The sequence below is a fragment of the Jatropha curcas genome, chromosome 5 (assembly GCF_041381405.1).
Source record: "Jatropha curcas cultivar XTBG-Jc1 chromosome 5, XTBG_Jcur_1.0, whole genome shotgun sequence".
In the NCBI taxonomy this organism is placed as follows: Eukaryota; Viridiplantae; Streptophyta; class Magnoliopsida; order Malpighiales; family Euphorbiaceae; genus Jatropha; species Jatropha curcas.
In genome coordinates this window covers 17,072,215-17,091,676 of record NC_143155.1, presented here as the reverse complement: position 1 = coordinate 17,091,676, position 19,462 = coordinate 17,072,215, and the positions used below count along the sequence as shown (strand labels likewise).

The window sequence follows — 19,462 nt, the reverse complement described above, 5'->3', positions numbered from 1 at the left end:
TAGTTAGTTTGTTAGACCTATTGTATTTATTGGTTAAACAAGTTTGGATATAGATTGAATTGTAATATTTCCTCAATGAATAAACGAAGAATTCTTTTTCCTCAAACGTTGATATTACTAATTCATGCTAGGTACCAAATATAGGAATATGGATACTTATTCCCATTTCCATTTCAATACATTTCATTTTTTTTTTTCATTTCTTATTATTCTATTGTATTTCATTTTTGAAACGTAGTATGTGTTTATGGGAAGAAGGTAAGGTGTCCATTGTTAATTAAGAAGCTAAATGGAGTAAAGAAATGATTAATTAACGCGTGCATGTGCATGGCGGTATTATCAATACATAAGAGGACGCATAAAATGACGATGGATTCGTTGAGTAGCATTAGCGGAATTGATTACTTGATGATACGACAAAGATTAATTAAGTTTCGTTTCCTTAATTAGTTCCAAACTTCCAAAAAGCAGCTTCATCGATAGGGTAAACAACCCACATGCTGCCCAAATACATTGTGGGACACTCTTATCTCATCAAAAGGAGATACCAAGAAAAGGCACTATCATTTTCTTTAATAAACACATTCAGCTGACGCATCTTTACACTCATCCAACTCATCTACCCTAATCAATCCCTACCCAAAAACCCATGAATTTTATAATTTTAAGCCTCTTACCTCAATTGATAGATTATGTTTCACAAATTCAACTTTTGGTATCAAATCATTTATATATATTAATAATTTTTTATTTTTTTAAATATAGAATGATTTAATTCAAATATTTAAAAAATATTGGTGAAATATAAAGGAACATAATAAAAAATGTTTACAGTATAATATTTAAAAATATTTTTTTACATTAAATTAAGTTTTATTACCATTTACGAAATGTAATTTGTAATGAGTGTCTAAGCTATGAATGTTGAGGTTCTCTAGGTTTTTTTCACTTAGCTTGTCTAGGTTAGTATGAGTGTAAGTGAAAACCTTAATTATGGCTTGGGTATAATTTTTTGAATAAGCAAAGTTTTTTCTAGGTTTAAAACAATAAAATGAATTAATTTTGCGATAAAAAAATTGTAATAATATCATAGTTGAAAAATCTTAAGTTCTAATGTTATTCTTGAAAAAAAAAAAAAAAGCATCTTTATAACATTAACCTCCCAAACTAATCAACAGAAGCCGCCATGAATGGTAAAGCACAAACAATGACTTCAAGAAAATGGAAAGGAACTTAAAAGAAGCAAAAGTGAAAAAGCTATCTAAAAGGCTCACTAAAACTAGATAACCTTCTTTTTCAGGGGAATCCAGGATCAAACCCAACACATTTAACCAATGGGTATATATATAATTTATATATTCTATATAAAAGCTTCAAAAAAGAAAAAAAAAAACATATCCTATCCTATATAAATTGATCAGCCAAGCAAGTTGTATTCAGAAGTTGCAAATAACTTCACAGAAACCAATAATTAATATATACAGTAGTTAGTTATCATCTAAAGAATCAACTCTTCAAATGGCAAATATGCAAATTGTTCCAGCTTCCAAGAATAATGTAGAGGCACAGTATGTGGAGATGATGGTCCCTCTCTATTCTTATGGCTGTGAGAGGAAAGTAAAGAAGACCCTTTCCCATCTCAAAGGTAACATATTAATAATTACTAGATTTCATTTATTACAATCTTAAAATTTGCTTTGCTTATTCATTCCATTTCCATGTATATATGTATTGTAAATGTTGGCAAATACAAATTTTAACTATCAAATACACAGGTGAAAAAATTATTATCATCACTAATTTCTAAATTCTCTTTCTATTTTTATCATATAATTTGGGGATTCCCCTTTTTATATATTGATTAGATTATTCTAATTATATCTTTAGATATAAAAATGCATCATAAAAATCATATTTAATCCTTTATAAAATTATTTTCTATTAGTTTTTCTTTTTGAAGAGATTATTTGAGTTTTAAACTTGATAGAATTGGAGTCTTGTAATCAATTCCAATATAATTACACAAAAATTTATTGGTTTTTATAAGATGATTTCAAGCATGCAATAAATTTTTTAAAAATAATATTAAGTTCAATTTTGAAATTATAAAATGTAGCATCAAATATTTATTTTTGAATTTAATATTTGATGTTTTGTAAAGATGATTTATCATAATTACTCAAACTAGAGCTATTTTCATAATTATAAGATTGTAAAGTAAACCTGATTTGGAGTTAAAATTAACCAAAAACAAAATCTATTTCTCCACAAGTATTTTGGGTTTAAGGGACAAAAAACCAGTATTTGTACTCATCTCTTGTAAACTTTGGACCGGGGGAGCAAGGGACCCACAAATTAAACATGGGCTTGCCAAACATACACTAAGACATGTTGGTCCATTGAATAAAAAAAGAGAAATGAAATAAGGGCTTGCACATGTAATTATTGACCCATCATTTCAATTTTTTTGTGGGCTTGCACATGTAAGTATTTGATATCTAAAATTATTATTTGTGTGAATAATATTTATTGCTGTTTGATTGAAGAAATATGGGTAACATGTAGTTGATGAATTTTGAACCTACCAATAATTTGGAGAGAGAAGAAAATGGAAAGAGAACGAGAGAAATGAATTTGAACATGTGGATTATTTTTTGGCAGGAATTTATTCTGTAAATGTAGATTACTACCAGCAGAAGGTGACAGTTTGGGGAATATGCAACAAATATGATGTGCTATATACAATGAAAAGCAAGAGAAAAGAAGCTCGTTTTTGGAGTCCAGAAGAAGACAATATTCAATTATTGGAACAATCACAGCCATCTGCCCCTTCTAAGCCTTCTTTTGCCCTAATGAAGGCTCGATCTCTAAGCTTGAAGGCGTGGAGAAAGGTCTTCACTAGATCACTTTCCTTCTAATACTTCTCCAAATGAATTAATTAATTCAATTCCAATGTTATTGCTAATATTAGTTTCTGTAAAAAAAATTAATGTTAATTAATCGAATATAACTTTTTAATATAATTTTTAGGAATAATGCTCAATTTTTCTCCAAACTTGTTTGTCAAAAATCAAGTTACTAGTTATTATTATTGTTATTATTCTAGAAAAGGTATTGGCTAGTTGAAAAGACGTTTCATATTTAACTTCTAAGCGAATGTACCATAAAAAATGATTCAAAAGCTCAATTTAGATAAATTGTATACGCCGACAAGTTTAGAGGCCAAATTAAATGTTATTCATAATGTTCATAAAATACGATTTCTATAAAGTAAAAATACAAGATCAATTTGCGATAATCCCACTTTGCTGGAGGACAAAAAAACCTTTACATTTTGTGGCCCGAGGGGATTACATCTTCTAGTAATAAAAAAAAAAAAAATTTGTAGAAGTCCATATTTAAAGTTTTTTCAAAATTAGTTTTAGGTTAGTAAAAGTTACATAATAAAACTATATTATTTTTATATTTAGCTTTTATTTCAAAATCTAGTGTTTTTCAATACATGTATTTTTATATTTATATGAAATGGATCAACTACACTGTTCACAACCACGATCTTAGGCCGTAGTAAGCCTTAAATTGAAATGGATCAACTACATTGTTCACAACCACGATGTTAGGCTTATTATTAATAATCTCAAGTAATCTCAAGTAATATGGTTGCTAGGTAATTTTGAATATTCAACAACATATCTCATGGATCCATTGGGTTCAATGCGATTAACTACATAAATAGTTTACAAATAAAATTAAACATTCCAGTATCCAATCATTTAAATGTTACAACCCAAGTAAAAAACAACTGTGGAGCTCTAATAAATTATGATAGTGATTTTCGCAAGTATACGAAATCGCAACAAGTAATATAGAATGAGAAGAATATCGTTTACACATGGATTGTATACCAAGTACCAAAATTATGTTAACCTACTATTATTTAAACAGCAATAAGAGGAATTATATTTAAAAACTAACTTCAGTAAATAAAAGAGAGTAAGAAGAAATGAAGCAAGGCCATTTTTGATTAAAAGAATCAAGGATTAAAAGCTACTAGGGATTTTGACTTCACTTAATTTTATCCAATTTATTTTATTAGTTTATTAATCAAGTAGGGAAAACAACCCTAAATTCACTAACAAGCTCTCCCGATGTATTGTTAGCCATTTTAACCCGGTCTAATTACCTATCTTCTAATAGCACAATCAAACATAAATTAAATCATTAAGTTTAATTGTTTGTTTTGTGAATTTATAATCTAAGGTCATTAACGTATGAAAACTCCCATGAGCCGAACCATATAGTTTCCCCATCAAATTATTATTCTCATGTAATTTATTACCTTTTTCATATCAAAAACCCTTATCCCGATAGTGATTAATGAAATAAATCAATCCAGGGGAGAAACTTTGCCTGGAAGCATTAAGTTTAATAACAAATTATACTTTGAACAAAGAAAAACAAATCTAATATTATAAATTGGAAAAGAAATTAAGCTATATCAAATCCCTAGTATGAGAGTTTAGTTCGATATAGTAATTAAATAAAACTCAATAATACTTGATAAAAATTCCATACTCAATGTGAATAATGAAAAGTAAAACAAGATTAAGAGTTTAGAGATAAAAACTAGTCAATAATTAATTCTAGACGGCATCCTTGAATCCTTGCACAAATCTTGAATGTTTGAAGTCTTGGAAAGAGAGAGAAACAATAGAACAAAAACTATCAAACTGCAAATCTCCCTACAATGAATGGCTCCTCTCTTTATATAGATTTTCCTGGGAGAAAATCTGATTCCGTTTAGGAAATAGAGTCCTTATTAAGTAAGAAATATTTTTGGAAGTAGGAAACTGTTTAGGCTTTGGATTTCTTCTCAATTAGGACTCTTCCATCTACCTAAATAGGATTAGATCTTGATTTGTAGGTTAGGAAAGTATCTGAGGTGGGCCCATGTAAGTGATAGAGCCTGGTTGGCGTTCTCGACTTAAGACATCACTAATTCGTAGCACGGGCGTGCTATGCGGCACGGGTTGGGTGTGCTAGAGCCTGAGTTCTAAGGATGGTTCAACATGGGCCATGCTCAGCGGCACGTCTAGAGAAGAATCTATGGCACAGGCGTGCCCCATAGCACGGCTAGGGTGTGCTAGCTCTGAGTCTCCAGGATGAAATGCATCATGGGCGTGCCCTCTTTAGGCATGGGCGTGCCAAATAGCACGATCTGGGCGTGCTACAGTCTGAGTCTCCTCTTGATTTTTCTTGAGTCCAGGACAGGCGTGCTGATGTGCATGGGCAGGGCATGCTAGAGTCTGAGTGTTTTGCTTTATTTTGCTCTTTTCTGTGCCAAAACCCTACAAATTTACTTAAGATCAAGTGGATTATGATTCAAGAAAGCTCTGCACAAAAACATAAATAAAACTGGAAATAAAAACTGAATAAGTAATAAAAATGCTAAAAAAAAATCCTAATATGAACTATATTAAAACTATCAAAATTTTCCAAACTTAAACCATTGTTTGTCCTCAAGCAACAAAACTAAAAACTAAAGAAAAAATACAAGCTAAACAGACTAACAAAGCTACCTTAATATGGTTGGGGATAATTATTCACAATTTCAAGAGTATAAAAAATCATTAATGAGAATAATTCAAATGTTCGCTATGCTAATTATATTCTAGCAAAAATTCAATTTTCAATAAAACACATTCCTTTATTTAATCATAAGTTAATAAGATTTTCAACACCAATAATTTATTCAATCTATGACAAATAGAATATGAATTTCTACAAAAAATATTTAACCTTTAAATAAGATGTTTAACAATATAAGTTCAACATTCCCATAGGCAAAATTAGTCATCCCTTCTCTACAATTGAAATGTATACAATTTAAAAAAAAATCAAAAGGTCTTTATTTAGGTTGTAATGGGGTTTTAGGGATATAACCTTAGCTAATAAAGAAAAGGATAACATTGTAGACAAAAGTGCAAAGAATGCATAATATCAAGATTTTCATTTGTATTGAAAACAAAATTTTTATTTGTAAAGGGAGATTAACTTGAAGTTCTTCACTAGCTAAAAATTAGAGATACTTTTGGCAAGGTCTCTTCATAACACTTTTTGATAATTTCTTTCTTGCTTTAATTCCCCAAACTTGAATTCTTAATTGTTTGCTTTTTTTATGTGGTGTTTCTCTTTGAGTTTTTTTTTTCTACTTGCTTCACTTACTAGTATTAATGGAATTTTCTCTCTTTTGTTGCTATGTTTTAATAAAAATCAAATCCTTCAATTATACATTATTGCACTCAGGGTAAGAATTGAATTTGGTTTAATGGATAGGTTTAATAAGGGTGAACAAGAAAATTTTATGGTTTATAGGCTTCGAATTGGTTGGAAAGGTCATACTTTAGGTGGCCTAGGCTGAATAAGGGGTTTAACAAAGAATGCCTAAATTATCTCTTTCTAAATGTAAGCATTTAAAATTTTATCTTAAAGAAAATTCTAATTTGTTCTAGGAATGTCAATGTTAAATAAATTTTGAATAAAACACATCTATATATCATAGAATTCACAAAAGATTTAGTGTTTACAATCTTAGAAACAAATAGTTAAACCAAGGAATTATGTTAAGTCAAAAGTTAAAATTTAAGCTAAAAATAATTAACTTCGAAGAACAACTAAATTCATTGCAAGTTAATGAATTATGATAAATTTTCAACTTACTCATTATTATTCCAACCATGTTAGACTAATGAAACAGAAAAAATAAAAATTTTAACTAAAATTTCCCTTCCCCCAACTTAATCTAGGACATTGTCCTTAATGAGCTTTAAAGCAATTTCCCAAACTTATCATATTATCAATAATGTAAAAGAATACGAATGTGTAGGAACCATTACCATCATTGTATTAAAAAATACAATAAGTTTGAAGGAAAAGATACGGAAGGAGCCGGGTGTTGGAAATTAACAAAGCTATAAAACAGAAAAACACTAAAATGAGAATATATAATATCTAATATACTTAATACACATAAAGAGGAACAAAGATTAAAATAGAAAGCAACCGAAAAAAAAACCATAAACAATTCAATATTCAGGTGTGGAGGTGGATGCGGCTGTAACATTTGAATCACGGTTTGGAGTTGACTAGCAATTCCTTAATATTGGCCTTGCATGGTGTAGATACAAGAGTTGAGGCTCCCATGGATAATCTCTATTGACTGGAAACGGTCAGCAATCATGGACTCCATTCCATTAAGGCGAGTATCAAACATGTCCATTCGGGACATCATACGTGCAAGAACTTCATCGTTGGACAAGTTAGATGCTTCCTGAAAGAAGGACCAGCTCTAAAGGTACCTGCACCAGAAGAAGTACCAAAACCGGGGAAAGGAGTCGGATTACCCTCCTCTATATTAGTGTCATTAGCGTCCTTAGCCTCTTCATCATCAGAACTCTCTTCTCGAGTACCCACAATACGGTACGAATCTCCTACCTTTTTCACCAACTTCATATGCACCATGACATCTAAGTCTAGCCTATTGCCCTTGCCTCCTTCCACACTATCATATACTGGCCTAGCAGGGTTCCAAATTCTCAAATAATATGCAATTCGGGTCACAAAACACCCCATCATAATGGCTCGTTTATCTACCCGAGCGACTCTAGCCCATCGTAGGCATAGCCAATAGCCAACATTCAATAAAATCCCCTGATCAATCGCCCATATAAAATATAGTTCATTAAGATTCAATACCCCGTCACTCTCGCTTCGCCCAAAAATAGTGTTGGCTAAGAATTTATGAATATACCTCAAAGCTGGGTTTCGTAATTTTAACGCTTTTGAAAACCTAGTATTATAGTTAACTTCGCCAGTCAGAGTGGTCCATGTACTGTGATCTAGGAAATCCGTAGGTGTTTAATTTAAAGCATTTTCAGTGGGAAACCCAAATATGTGACTAACCTCATTAACTGAAAGTTCAAAATTTCTCCCATAAAGTCTGAATCTAATTTTGCTAGGGAAATTAACAGGCAACAGACGAATAAGGGAAGAATATGAACTCAAAAACTCTAAAGTTAGAGGTGCATAAACAAGGTTTTTCATTGCAATAAATTGTTCCCACCCAATAGGCTTAAATGGTTCTAAAACAACATCTCTAAGCCCCACTTGTGCTAAAGTAGATTCATCAATAAAAAGATTTGGCAAAATAGGGCGAAGAGAGAGTTTATTGTACCTTTCTTGCTGTTCTGGTGAGTCGATCTCTAACGGAGGAGGAGCCGGACCTGTAGGAGGAGGAATGGGTGGAGGAGAGGCGGTCGAAGGACGGGCGATTGGTCGATTTCTCGCGGCCATTGAAGATGCAGGTCTGCTCCATTTATACCTTGGTGGCATGGTGAGAGAAGGAGAAAAGAGAGAAAATTTAGTTGCCAAACTTTTGGTTTGAGAGAAAAGGGGAGAAAAAGATGGAGAAGAAGGAGAAGGCTAGGGCATGCTTAAGGAGAAAGGATGTGGCTAGGGCATGCACTTTAAATAGAGGAAGGTGCGTGGTAACCGAAAAGTCACATTTTAAAGGGTAGATTTAGAATGTGGCACGGGCGTGCCTTACGACACGGTCAAGGCGTGCTCGATGCTGGGTCTTTGAGGCGGTGACGGGAACGGGCATGCGGATTAGCATGGGTGGGGCGTGCTAGCCTTTGACCTGTGAGAGCAAACTTTATCTTACCTAGCACAGACGTGCTGAAAAGCAAGGCCAGGGCATGCTAGAGCCTATACCTCAACTTTTACCTGAAAGAGCTTGGCTAAAAATAGAAGAAAAAACATGGTGAAAATTTTGTGAATATTTTAACAAAAATAAACTAAAATAAGAAGGTTAAGGACAATAATATGGGTTGTCTCCCATAAGCGCTATTGTTTAACGTCGTTAAGCTCGACACATTAACCCGATTTAAGCTAAGCAAGACTTATGGTGTTTTGGACTTGATAAAAGTCTCCACTTTGGTAAACCTTTAGGCGTTGAGCATTGACTTTGAAACTCTGGTCAACATCTACTATTTTAACTGCCCTATGTGGAAAAATTTCTTTGATCGTGAATGGGCTAGACCATCTAGAGCGCAATTTACCTGGAAAAAGACGAAGTCTTGAGTGATAGAGCAATACCTGTTGACCTACCTTTAGATTCCTTAGGATAATGTGCTTATCATGCCATTGTTTTGTGCGATCTTTATAGATTTTGGCATTCTTATAAGCATGGAGTCGCATTTCATCCATCATACTCAATTGAAGCAACCTCTTTTGACCAAATTCCTTAGCATTAAAGTTAAGAAATTGGATTGCCCAATATGCCTTGTGCTCTAACTCAATAGGGAGGTGATCAGCCTTACCGTAAACCATTCGATATGGAGACATACCAATTGGTGTTTTAAATGTAGTTCTATAGGCCCAAAGAGCGTCATCGAGCTTCTTAGACCAGTCGTTCCTTGATTGGCCAACCGTGGTCTCCAGTATCTTTTTGATTTCCTTATTAGTAACTTCCACTTGTCCACTTGTTTGAGGGTGATATGGGGTACCTACACGATGAGCAACACCATATTTTGAAAGAAGGGAATCTAAATACTTGTTGCAAAAGTGCTTAGCTCCATCTGTGATTATTGCTCTTAGAGCACCGTGACGTGTGAAAATATATTTCTTGATGAAGTTCATCACACTCTTAGCATCATTATTAGGGAGGGCAACAACTTCCACCCATTTCGAGACATAATCCACCGCTACTAAAATGTATTAGTTGGAATAAGAGGATGGGAATGGCCCCATGAAATCTAAGCCCCAAACATCAAATATCTCCACTTCAAGGATATTGTTTAATGGCATCTCATGGCGTTAGAGATATTACCTAACCTTTGACCATGATCACAAAGACGCACAAAGTTAAAAGCATCCTTAAATAAGTTAGGCCAATACAAATCGCTTTCTAGGATTCGTGATGCCGTCTTGCTTGCTCCAAAGTGTCCTCCACATTCCATTGAATGACAGAATTGAAGGGCACTTTCCATTTTCTCTTCCGGTATACATCATCGAAAAAGCTGGTCATTACAATACTTGAACAAAAAGGGCTCCTTCCAATAGTAATATTTAAGATCATGAAGAAATTTTTTCTTTCGTTGATAAGAAAGATTGGGAGGAGTAATCTTGCAAGCAAGGTAATTAACTATATCAGCATACCATGGAGCTTGTGCTTTAGCTAGAAGAAGAAGATGTTCATGGGGAAATTCTTGATTGATTTGCAATTCTGCTTGCTCTTATTTCCCCAACTCAAGCCTAGATAAATGATCTGCTGCAAGGTTTTCAGTTCCTTTTTTATTGCGAATTTCTAAATCGAATTCCTGTAAGAGAAGAACCCAATGAATTAATCTAGGTTTTACATCTTTCTTTTCCAATAAATACTTAATAGCAGAGTGATCAGTGTACACTATTGTTTTAGCTCCAATTAAATAAGCCCTAAATTTATCAAAAGCAAAAACAATAGCTAGAAGCTCTTTTTCAATGGTGGTATAATTCAATTGTGCATCATTCAATGTGCGACTAGCATAATAAATGGCATGCAATTTCTTTTCCTTTCTTTGCCCAAGAACAGCTCCAATAGCATGATCACTAGCATCACACATAAGTTCAAAGGGAAGACTCCAATCTGGTGTAGCAATGATATGTGCTGAAGTCAACTCTTTCTTCAACCTGTTAAAAGCACTCAAACACTCTTTGTCAGAATCAAGAGGAACATCTTTAACTAATAAATTACAAAGAGGTTTTGTGATTTTGGAGAAATCCTTGATAAATCTCCTATAAAATCCTGCATGGCCAAGAAAGCTTCTTATTCCTTTTACTGAATTTGGAGAAGGTAGTTTTTTAATTACCTCTATCTTGGCTTTATCTACTTCACTCCCTTTTTGTGAGATTTTATGCCCTAAAATAATACCTTCACTAACCATAAAATGACATTTTTTCCAATTCAAAACAAGGTTAGTGTCCTCGCATCGCAGCATTACTAAAGAGAGGTTATAAAGACAAGAATCAAAAGAAGAACCAAACACAGAAAAGTCATCCATAAATATTTCAATGAACTTCTCAACCATATCAGAAAATATAGACATCATGCGTCTTTGAAAAGCTGCAGGAGCATTGCACAACCCAAAAGGCATTCTCCTATAAGCAAAAGTACTGTAAGGGCAAGTGAAAGTAGTTTTCTATTGATTCTCGAGAGCAATAGGTATTTGGAAATACCCTGAATAACCATCTAAAAAGCAATAATAGGGATAACCTACAAGTCTTTCAAGCATTTGATCAATAAAAGGTAAAGGGAATTGATCCTTGCGTGTTGATTTGTTCAATTTCCTATAATCAATACACACACATCAACCTGTGACAGTTCTAGTAGGAATTAACTCATTATTTTTGTTAGAAATAACTGTCATACCTCCTTTCTTCGGGACAACTTGGACAGGACTTATCCAACTGCTATCGGAAATTGGATAGATAATGCTAGCATCCAAAAGTTTTATGATCTCTGCTTTGACTACCTCTTTCATGTTCAGGTTCAATCTTCTTTGATGCTCAATTGAAGGTTTGTAGTCTTCTTCCATTAAGATCTTGTGCATGCACACACTTAGACTTATTCCCTGCAAATCAGAAATAGACCATCCTAGGGCTTTCTTATGTTTTCATATAACCTGCAACAACCTTTCCTCTTGATCAAGTGTTGAGTGAGAAGAAATAATAACAGGGAAGGAATTATTCTCACCTAAGAATGCATGTTTTAAATGAGATGGAAGTTCTTTTAGTTCTTGCTTTGGTGATTCACTTTCTTTCTCATCTATGATGCTTGGATTATTAATGTTATTTTTATCTTTAATATACAAAGTGTCCTCAACACATTCATCAACAACATCAATCCTAAAACAGTCATTATAATCCATGGGAAGTTTACAAGATTTAAGAACATCAAAAACAACTTCCTCTTGACCTACCCTCAAGGTTAATTTTTCTTCATACACATCAATCAATGCTCTTGCAGTTGCAATAAATGGTTTTCCAAGGATTAAGGATCCTTCTCTATCTTCATCAATGTCAAGAATAACAAAATCAACAAGAAAGATGAATTTAACTACCTTGACGAGCACATCTTCTACAATTCCTCTTGGATATTTGATTGATCGATCTGCCAACTGTAGAGACATCCTTGTTGGTTTTAGCTGTCCTATCCCTAGCATCTTAAAAACCTCATAAGACATAAGATTAATGCTAGCACCTAAATCTGCTAATTCTTTTTCAAAATAAAGATTTCCAATATTACAAGGGATAGAAAAACTTCCTGGATCTTTTAATTTTGGAGGTAATTTATTTTGAATAATTGCACTACACTCCTCTGTCAACATTACAATTCCTTGATCATCAATCTTCCTTTTCTTGCTCAGGATCTCTTTTAGGAATTTTGCATAGCTGGGCATTTGAGCAAGGGCTTCAGCTAAAGGTATGTTGATTTGAAGCTTTTTGAAGACATCAAGAAACTTGAGGAAACTCTTATCATCTTGTGTTTTCTTTAACCTTTGTGGGAAAGGGATAGGTGGAACATAAGGTTTTACTTCCTCTTTCTCTTCTAGGTCAATGATAGGTATCTTTTTCTGCTCTTCCTTCTCCTTCTCTGCCCTGGTTGGTTCCTCCAACTGTTTGCCACTCCTCAAGGTGATGGCTTGTACCTGTTCTTTAGGATTTTTTTCAGTATTACTAGGTAATGTACCTTGCGTCGGGAGGCCATCATGTTTGTAAACCGTCCTAGTTGAATCTCCAAGTTCCTTATCGCAACTTGTTGGATTTTGTTGTTTTCTCGCGTTTCGTTCATGAAGTCCATATGCGATTTAGAGAGGGCAGTGAGGAGATCATCATGAGACTTTTTCTCTTAAGGTAGAAAACCTGGTGGTGCGTTCAAGGCGTTGTTTGGATTCCCATACGAAAGATTAGGGTGATTCCTCAACCTGTTATCATAAGAGTTAGAGTACGGGTAATTCTTCCTTCCTTGGTTCATCACATAATTAACCTATTCCAAAGTTTGTGGATTTGAAGAATCTAACATGCATTCTCCAATCCCATGTTGTCCATTACACCTGTCACAAGCTTGCATAATAGAATTTATCGAGTTAGCAGTCAATAAGTCCAACTTCCTTACCATATTGTCCACTTTGGCATTGAGTGCTGTAATGGCATCAATCTCATAAACTCTTGCAGTCTTCTTCCTTTCGGAGTTACTTTGATAATGGCTATTGCTTGCCATCTCTTCTATCAAGTCATATGCCTCATCAATTTCTTTTCTTTCAAAAGATCCATCTGCAGCAGCGTCTAGAGTAATCTTAATGTTAGGAGGCAATCATTATAAAAAGTTTGTACCTGTAACCATTTAGGCAAACTGTGTAACGCCCCATTTTTTCTGTGTCTGAAATAGTAAGTTACCGGTCTGTGAATACTCAGTTACTTCTAATTCATAATTTTAGTTTTATGATTTATATGTTAGACGGTGTCTCCGGCACCGAATGTGGCATCCGCCGTACTAAATGTAACACCCGCCACCCAGTCCCGAGAGACCCGACGGCGGATGCCACATTCGGTGCCGGAGACACTGTCTAACATATAAATCATAAAACTAAAATTATGAATTAGAAGTAACTGAGTATTCACAGACCGGTAACTTACTATTTCAGACACAGAAAAAATGGGGCGTTACAGTTCTACCCCCCTTAAAGAATTTCGTCCTCGAAATTCACTTGAATTTAGCAATTACGAATCTCATAATATTTTTCCGATTTAGTTTATTCTTCCTTAATCAACTAGTGCTTACTATCTGTATATTCTATACATGATTCTTCCAACTGAACATCCATAATAGCAAATTTAACCATTCCATATTTAAAATACATAAACTTATTTTGCATAACACCGATTAGATCCTTAATATCCTCTTTAATTCCCTTACAAGAAAAATCCATAAACATCTCTTATTCTATATAGCACTCAATCCAATGACCTATATAACTCCCATACCAAACATATCATCATATCAGATACATATCAAGGCATTTCATTTAAATATCATATTCGAAGATTTGCATCAAGTCAATTCTCATAAAGATCATATAGCTTATTCTCATAACAGTATTCTCCTGAGATCATATATCTTATTCTTATAACAGTGTTAATAACTTAATTCCATCGTGATACTTAATCTCAAACACTGTCATGCATACATACATAGAGTCATACATGCATACTTGCAAGGTCCACTCAAGAGAAAAATAATACCAAAGTTCCAAATCTCAATACGTAAAAGTATTTATACACAATCATAAGGTTATGCAACTCATGCAATGTGCCATATGGACTATTCCAACTTAACCATTTATCCATAACGATCCAAATAGAATTTACTAACTCATAGCAATTCGCACTTTTTTTTTAATCATAGATATCTCACATAAATCCATAAATCTTCCATGACTTGTAAATACTCCTATTAACTATTAACCAATCTTTTCTATCTTTATAAACTCTTAATCATTTTGGCTTAGAATTTATTCGCATATACGCATAGTGAGATCAATACGAATCACAATTTTTTTTTTTTTTTTAACATAATCATGAAATCCCAAATATAGAACTTCTTATCTTGTATACTTTTATGTCCATCAAATCTGAATAATCAATGATTCCTTATAACATCCCTTCTCGGTCCACCCGTAAACCCGAATAAACCAAGCCGAGACGCTACAAACTGGTTGACTGAATGAACTGACATGCTGAAATCATAATGTATAATGAATCTAATATCATGCTGAGATTGCTTATAGTAATAATGTACTGAATATTTACAAGACATGATACTAGTTACAAAATGGATTGGGCCCAACTGTGTGCCCTGTACATGCCATAAAAGAATAACAAAATGAGTTTCTACCCTGAAGACCGAGTCTTCTATAGATGAACGGCAGCAGTTGTAAACGGACCCTCTACGGACTAGTCTCAAAACCTGCGAGTTAAACAGGTAACTCGCTGAGCAAATAAAGCTCAGTGGATATCTCAACATAAAACAACAATAAGCACACATATAAGCAAAAAGCATTATGTAAGCACATATAATCACACATAACATGCGGCTTTCATTTTACCTTAATGATCTTTCTTACTGTTTATTTTACTGTATGATATATGCAATATTATATCCAGATATCTGTATGGCTCCATAAGGTTATAGTGAAACCGAGGTGATAAGAAAAACTGTATAAACTGGATGAATACTGTATACTTGGGTGCTATGGCCCATATAATCATATCCACTCAACGGCCTGTAGCCGGAGTAACAAACTGTATGAGGCGCAGATCTGCTATCCTATGTCGCGACATGGCCTTATCGACATGGTTTCTACCTAACCTCAATGGAGCATAATGTTGGTATGTCAAATGTATAACACAACATCATAGTAATAGTTCATCACTTCATAAATTATAATGTTCATGTGATTTCACATCATTTGCATGCTTGGATGTTGTTTTGATACATGTTCTAATGTTGTATTTTTGTTGTAAAATGATTGGATGCATGCATGTTGAGCCAAGGAATGTAATTACATAGCAAATGAAAGGCAAAAGAGTGTCACAGCATAAGTCGCGAGCGTGCCTGTGGAAGTCGCGAGCGCGAGATGCAGAAAATAAGAGACAGTGTGTTATCAGGCACAAGTCGCGATCGCGTACTTGAAAGTCGCGAGCGCGTAGTGTGCCAAATGAGAGACAGTGAGTTTTCATGCCAACTACGCGAGCGCGCACTTGAGAGTCGCGATCGCGTAATATGCCAATTGAGAGTCAGAGAGTTACCTGACTCAAGTCGCGAGCGCGCAATGGGAAGTCGCGAGCGCGACGTGCTTTCCAGCATGCGCGAGCGCGCGACGTGATTCTGTGCAGTCTGTATTCTTTTGGCCATAACTCTCAATATACAACTCCAAATTGAGTGATTCAAAAGCCCACGTAAAGATAACACATAGAGGAACAAATAACTCTTCTATGACACTTCCTAATTCCCTCATTAAATAGGGTCAAAATCAAGATGAAGTCCTCCCCTGTTTTCAACATAAACTCAATACCTCCCCTGTTTTCTCACCACTACCATTCTCCAACATAAAGCAATATATTGTCTCAATAGCAACACACCACACAAATTCTCATGCAAAGACAATAATAAAAATCAAGAGATATCAAACCTTTACTCCAAAAACGCGTGAGCTCTGTTCTAGCTTCTCTTCTCTACACTCTTTTGAACTTTCTTCTCCTATACACAAGAATTCTCATAACTCATCTCCAATATAACTCAATTAAAGAGTGAATAACATATAACTTCAAGGAATTCTACTTACTTGGAGTGGACTTACTGCGTAACTTGCATGAAAAGTGCAAGGAAATGGAAGGGAAACGTAAGAAGAAAATGAAAAACGTGAAAATAGGAAAGTGAAAATGATAGGAACGGGTAGACTCTAGAAGAAGTGATTTGGCTGTGTAAACTCTCTAATTGGTACCTCAAGTATACAAAGGCTACAACTTACTACCCAAGCTATATGTTTGGAGGCAAACAAGTCCTAAACTTTCCATGCAAATAAGTCCACTTATCATCCATTCTACCCCAACCAGGTTTGGTTCAACCCGACTCAACTCAAGAGGATGTTACATTCCTAATTTGTTAAAGATTATATAATTATCTTAATTTCTTTATAGGAGTCGTTTACTTTTTCTTGGATCGTAAACTCTCCATTAAACAAAAATCCTTATTTTCATGTTTAATTCGTAAACCAATATACTTCACAGTTCATGAATCTATACAAATGAATTCATTTTCATTTATAAAACAAAATTTTTTTTATCCTCATAGCAACATCATTTATCCATAAGCAACATAAAAACAATATGCTTCTTATGGATTCAAAATAAATAAACAAAATTCATATGTTAAAAAGTCAAATCTCAAATATATTTATACCACTTAGAAATCATATCAACTCGAGAAAAAGAGCTCAAATCCTTAACGCCTCAATAATATCTCATCTCCAATAACCACTACATCGAATCCCTATCCATTATTCTCTAAGAATGTCCTCCAAGAATAATTCATTCAAATGGTTCAGAAGGATATAACCATTAATCATCAGTCGGAACCTCAATAACATACTCCATTTACCACAACACCATGCTCCAATGGCTGGTTGTTTCCAATTCAAACCAATATGGCATGTATTTAACTTAAATTACTCATACTCTCACCTCAAAATAGATAAATTCCTACACATATACACAGATAGTCCGAGAACTGCCTAAACCTATGCTCTGATACCACTAAATGTAACACCCGCCACCCAGTCCCGAGAGACCCGACGGCGGATGCCACATTCGGTGCCGGAGACACCGTCTAACATATAAATCATAAAACTAAAATTATGAATTAGAAGTAACTGAGTATTCACAGACCGGTAACTTACTATTTCAGACACAGAAAAAATGGGGCGTTACAAACTGTGATGTGGGCACTTTCTTAATAAGTCTTTAAATCTTTCTCAAGCTTCGTACAAACTCTCTTGATCATGGTGGACAAAAGTCATTTTCTCATTGCGCAGTTTTGTGGTTTTTCAAGATGAAAAGAATTTTGCCAAAAATTTTTGAGCTAATTCCTCCCATGTTGTAAAACTTTCAACAGGGCATAATTGTAACCAGGCTCGTGCTTTGTCCCTAAGAGTGGAAGGAAAGAGTCTTAATTTTATGGCATCCTCAGAAACTACATTTTGTTTGAAAGTGTTGCAAATCTCTAAGAAATTTGTGATATGGGCATTAGGATCTTTACTAGGTAAACCTCCACAATCACTACAAAGAAAACGGCATTTTGCGACCGACCAATCGGTCGTAAAATGCCAAAAAATAGGTCGGTAAATTCAATTAGCGACCAATATTTTTCGATCGCAAATATGCTCGTCGCAAAATATTTTGCAACCGATTTTTTCGTCAGTCGCAAATTACCGACCGATAAATCGGTCGCAAATTAGTCACAGAAAATTCTGTCACAATTCGGTCGAAAATTGTAAATTTAAAATTTTTATTTTTGGTCGCTCATCGGTCGCAAAATTAAAAAAATTAAAAAAAAATAAATATAGAATGTACAGCTGCAAATTTAGGAAAGACTGCAAAAAGGCAAAAGTCAGCATACATGCTTTAGCATATAGAATGTACCAGACTAGTAGTGATTGGCAAAAATACTCCACAGTAAGTATCTCAACAAATAAAAGAGTTAAGAAAAATAACTAAAATCTAAGTTACCAAACAACTATAAGTGGTTAACTTCTTCAGAGAAATAAAGAAAATGAAATTTTCTTTTCAACCCTCAAATACGGTCCATAGGAAGCTACACTTATAAAACTTCAGTGTGATAAAGAACGTTACAAAACTTCAGTGTAAAACTTCAAATGGCCCATTTATACGAAACTATACATATAAACACCAGTATAACTCCTGGTATTAACCATAAATAAAGGTATAATTCTTTGTCTTCAGAATTCAGACACTGTACATTTGTTCAAAAAAATCACTAAACAATTTTATCAACATTGAATAAAATTTATCAAATTAAAAATAAGGCATACAAGCAATTATGATGTTATTTTGCAAGATAACAAAAAGCACAAACAAATGAATAAAAAATTGATCATTTCATTATTTCTCTTATCAGCTACCACGCTCAATAGCATCCTCAACAACAGCATCTAACATCTCAGTCAAGGAAGGGTGAGCAAATGCAGTAACTAAAGGTATACCTTCAGGATACCTAAACTAAATTGGAGTGCAGGATCACAGTTTTGATTAGACAGAAGCATTCTCAAGTAGTCAATAAATGCTTAAAACCAATTCTATGATCCTAGGAGCAGGAAAAATTAATCCAAATTTCAAAAAAAAAAAAAAAAATCAACATGAACTCAATAAAATACCTGCAAGAACTGGACAGGCTGGGAAATTCCAAGTTTGTTCAGAGTGTCATAGCTTATAAAAGAATTCTGCAGCAAAGTGGAAACGATAAATAATAAAGATAGCAGTAATCTTTTTCTGTCTTACAGGCTAGAAAAGTGCAGAAGGAAGAGAACTACAGTGTCACTCAGCATTATGGAATATTGTAGAAATTTGCATTAAGATAGCAAAGCTACATGATTGAGCATTATATTCAAAATATGTTTAATGAGATATTGAGAAACTGGCAATGCATGAGCTTTTGCAACTCAATAATGCAAACTTAAAAAGACTGGGGGGCACAAGACTCAAACCTGTGAAAAGAAAGAATCCACGCACTCCTTTTGAGCAGTGGCAAAGACCTGTTGCACAATTAACTTGATATAAGAACAAGATA

The 19,462-nt window shown here is 34.0% G+C and overlaps 2 protein-coding genes and 1 non-coding gene across 3 annotated transcripts; 2 read left to right on the top strand and 1 right to left on the bottom strand.

The window, feature by feature from the left end:
* The first annotated feature begins 1,361 nt into the window (after positions 1-1,361).
* On the top strand, positions 1,362-3,043 carry LOC105634559 (Heavy metal transport/detoxification superfamily protein). Its single transcript, XM_012217425.4, has 2 exons — positions 1,362-1,645; positions 2,662-3,043. The coding sequence occupies exons 1-2, from the start codon at positions 1,519-1,521 to the stop codon at positions 2,916-2,918; spliced, it is 384 nt and encodes a 127-aa protein (XP_012072815.1). The 5' UTR covers positions 1,362-1,518; the 3' UTR covers positions 2,919-3,043.
* A 5,906-nt stretch (positions 3,044-8,949) lies between these two features.
* Positions 8,950-9,390, bottom strand: LOC149496296 (uncharacterized). The gene has a single exon (XM_089721319.1). The coding sequence runs from the start codon at positions 9,388-9,390 to the stop codon at positions 8,950-8,952; it is 441 nt and encodes a 146-aa protein (XP_089577445.1).
* An 8,196-nt stretch (positions 9,391-17,586) lies between these two features.
* On the top strand, positions 17,587-17,693 carry LOC119370390 (small nucleolar RNA R71). The gene has a single exon (XR_005177933.1). It is a non-coding gene; the product is annotated as a small nucleolar RNA R71 (small nucleolar RNA).
* The last annotated feature ends 1,769 nt before the right edge of the window (positions 17,694-19,462 follow it).

What these genes read in the sequence shown, in the direction of transcription:
- LOC105634559 (XM_012217425.4), top strand. Translation starts at nt 1,519, where the DNA reads ATGGCAAATATGCAAATTGTTCCAGCTTCCAAGAATAATGTAGAGGCA. An exon ending in GACCCTTTCCCATCTCAAAG is followed by an intron (nt 1,646 to 2,661) that starts GTAACATATTAA and finishes ATTTTTTGGCAG; the next exon opens with GAATTTATTCTGTAAATGTA.
- LOC149496296 (XM_089721319.1), bottom strand. Translation starts at nt 9,390, where the DNA reads ATGGTTTACGGTAAGGCTGATCACCTCCCTATTGAGTTAGAGCACAAG.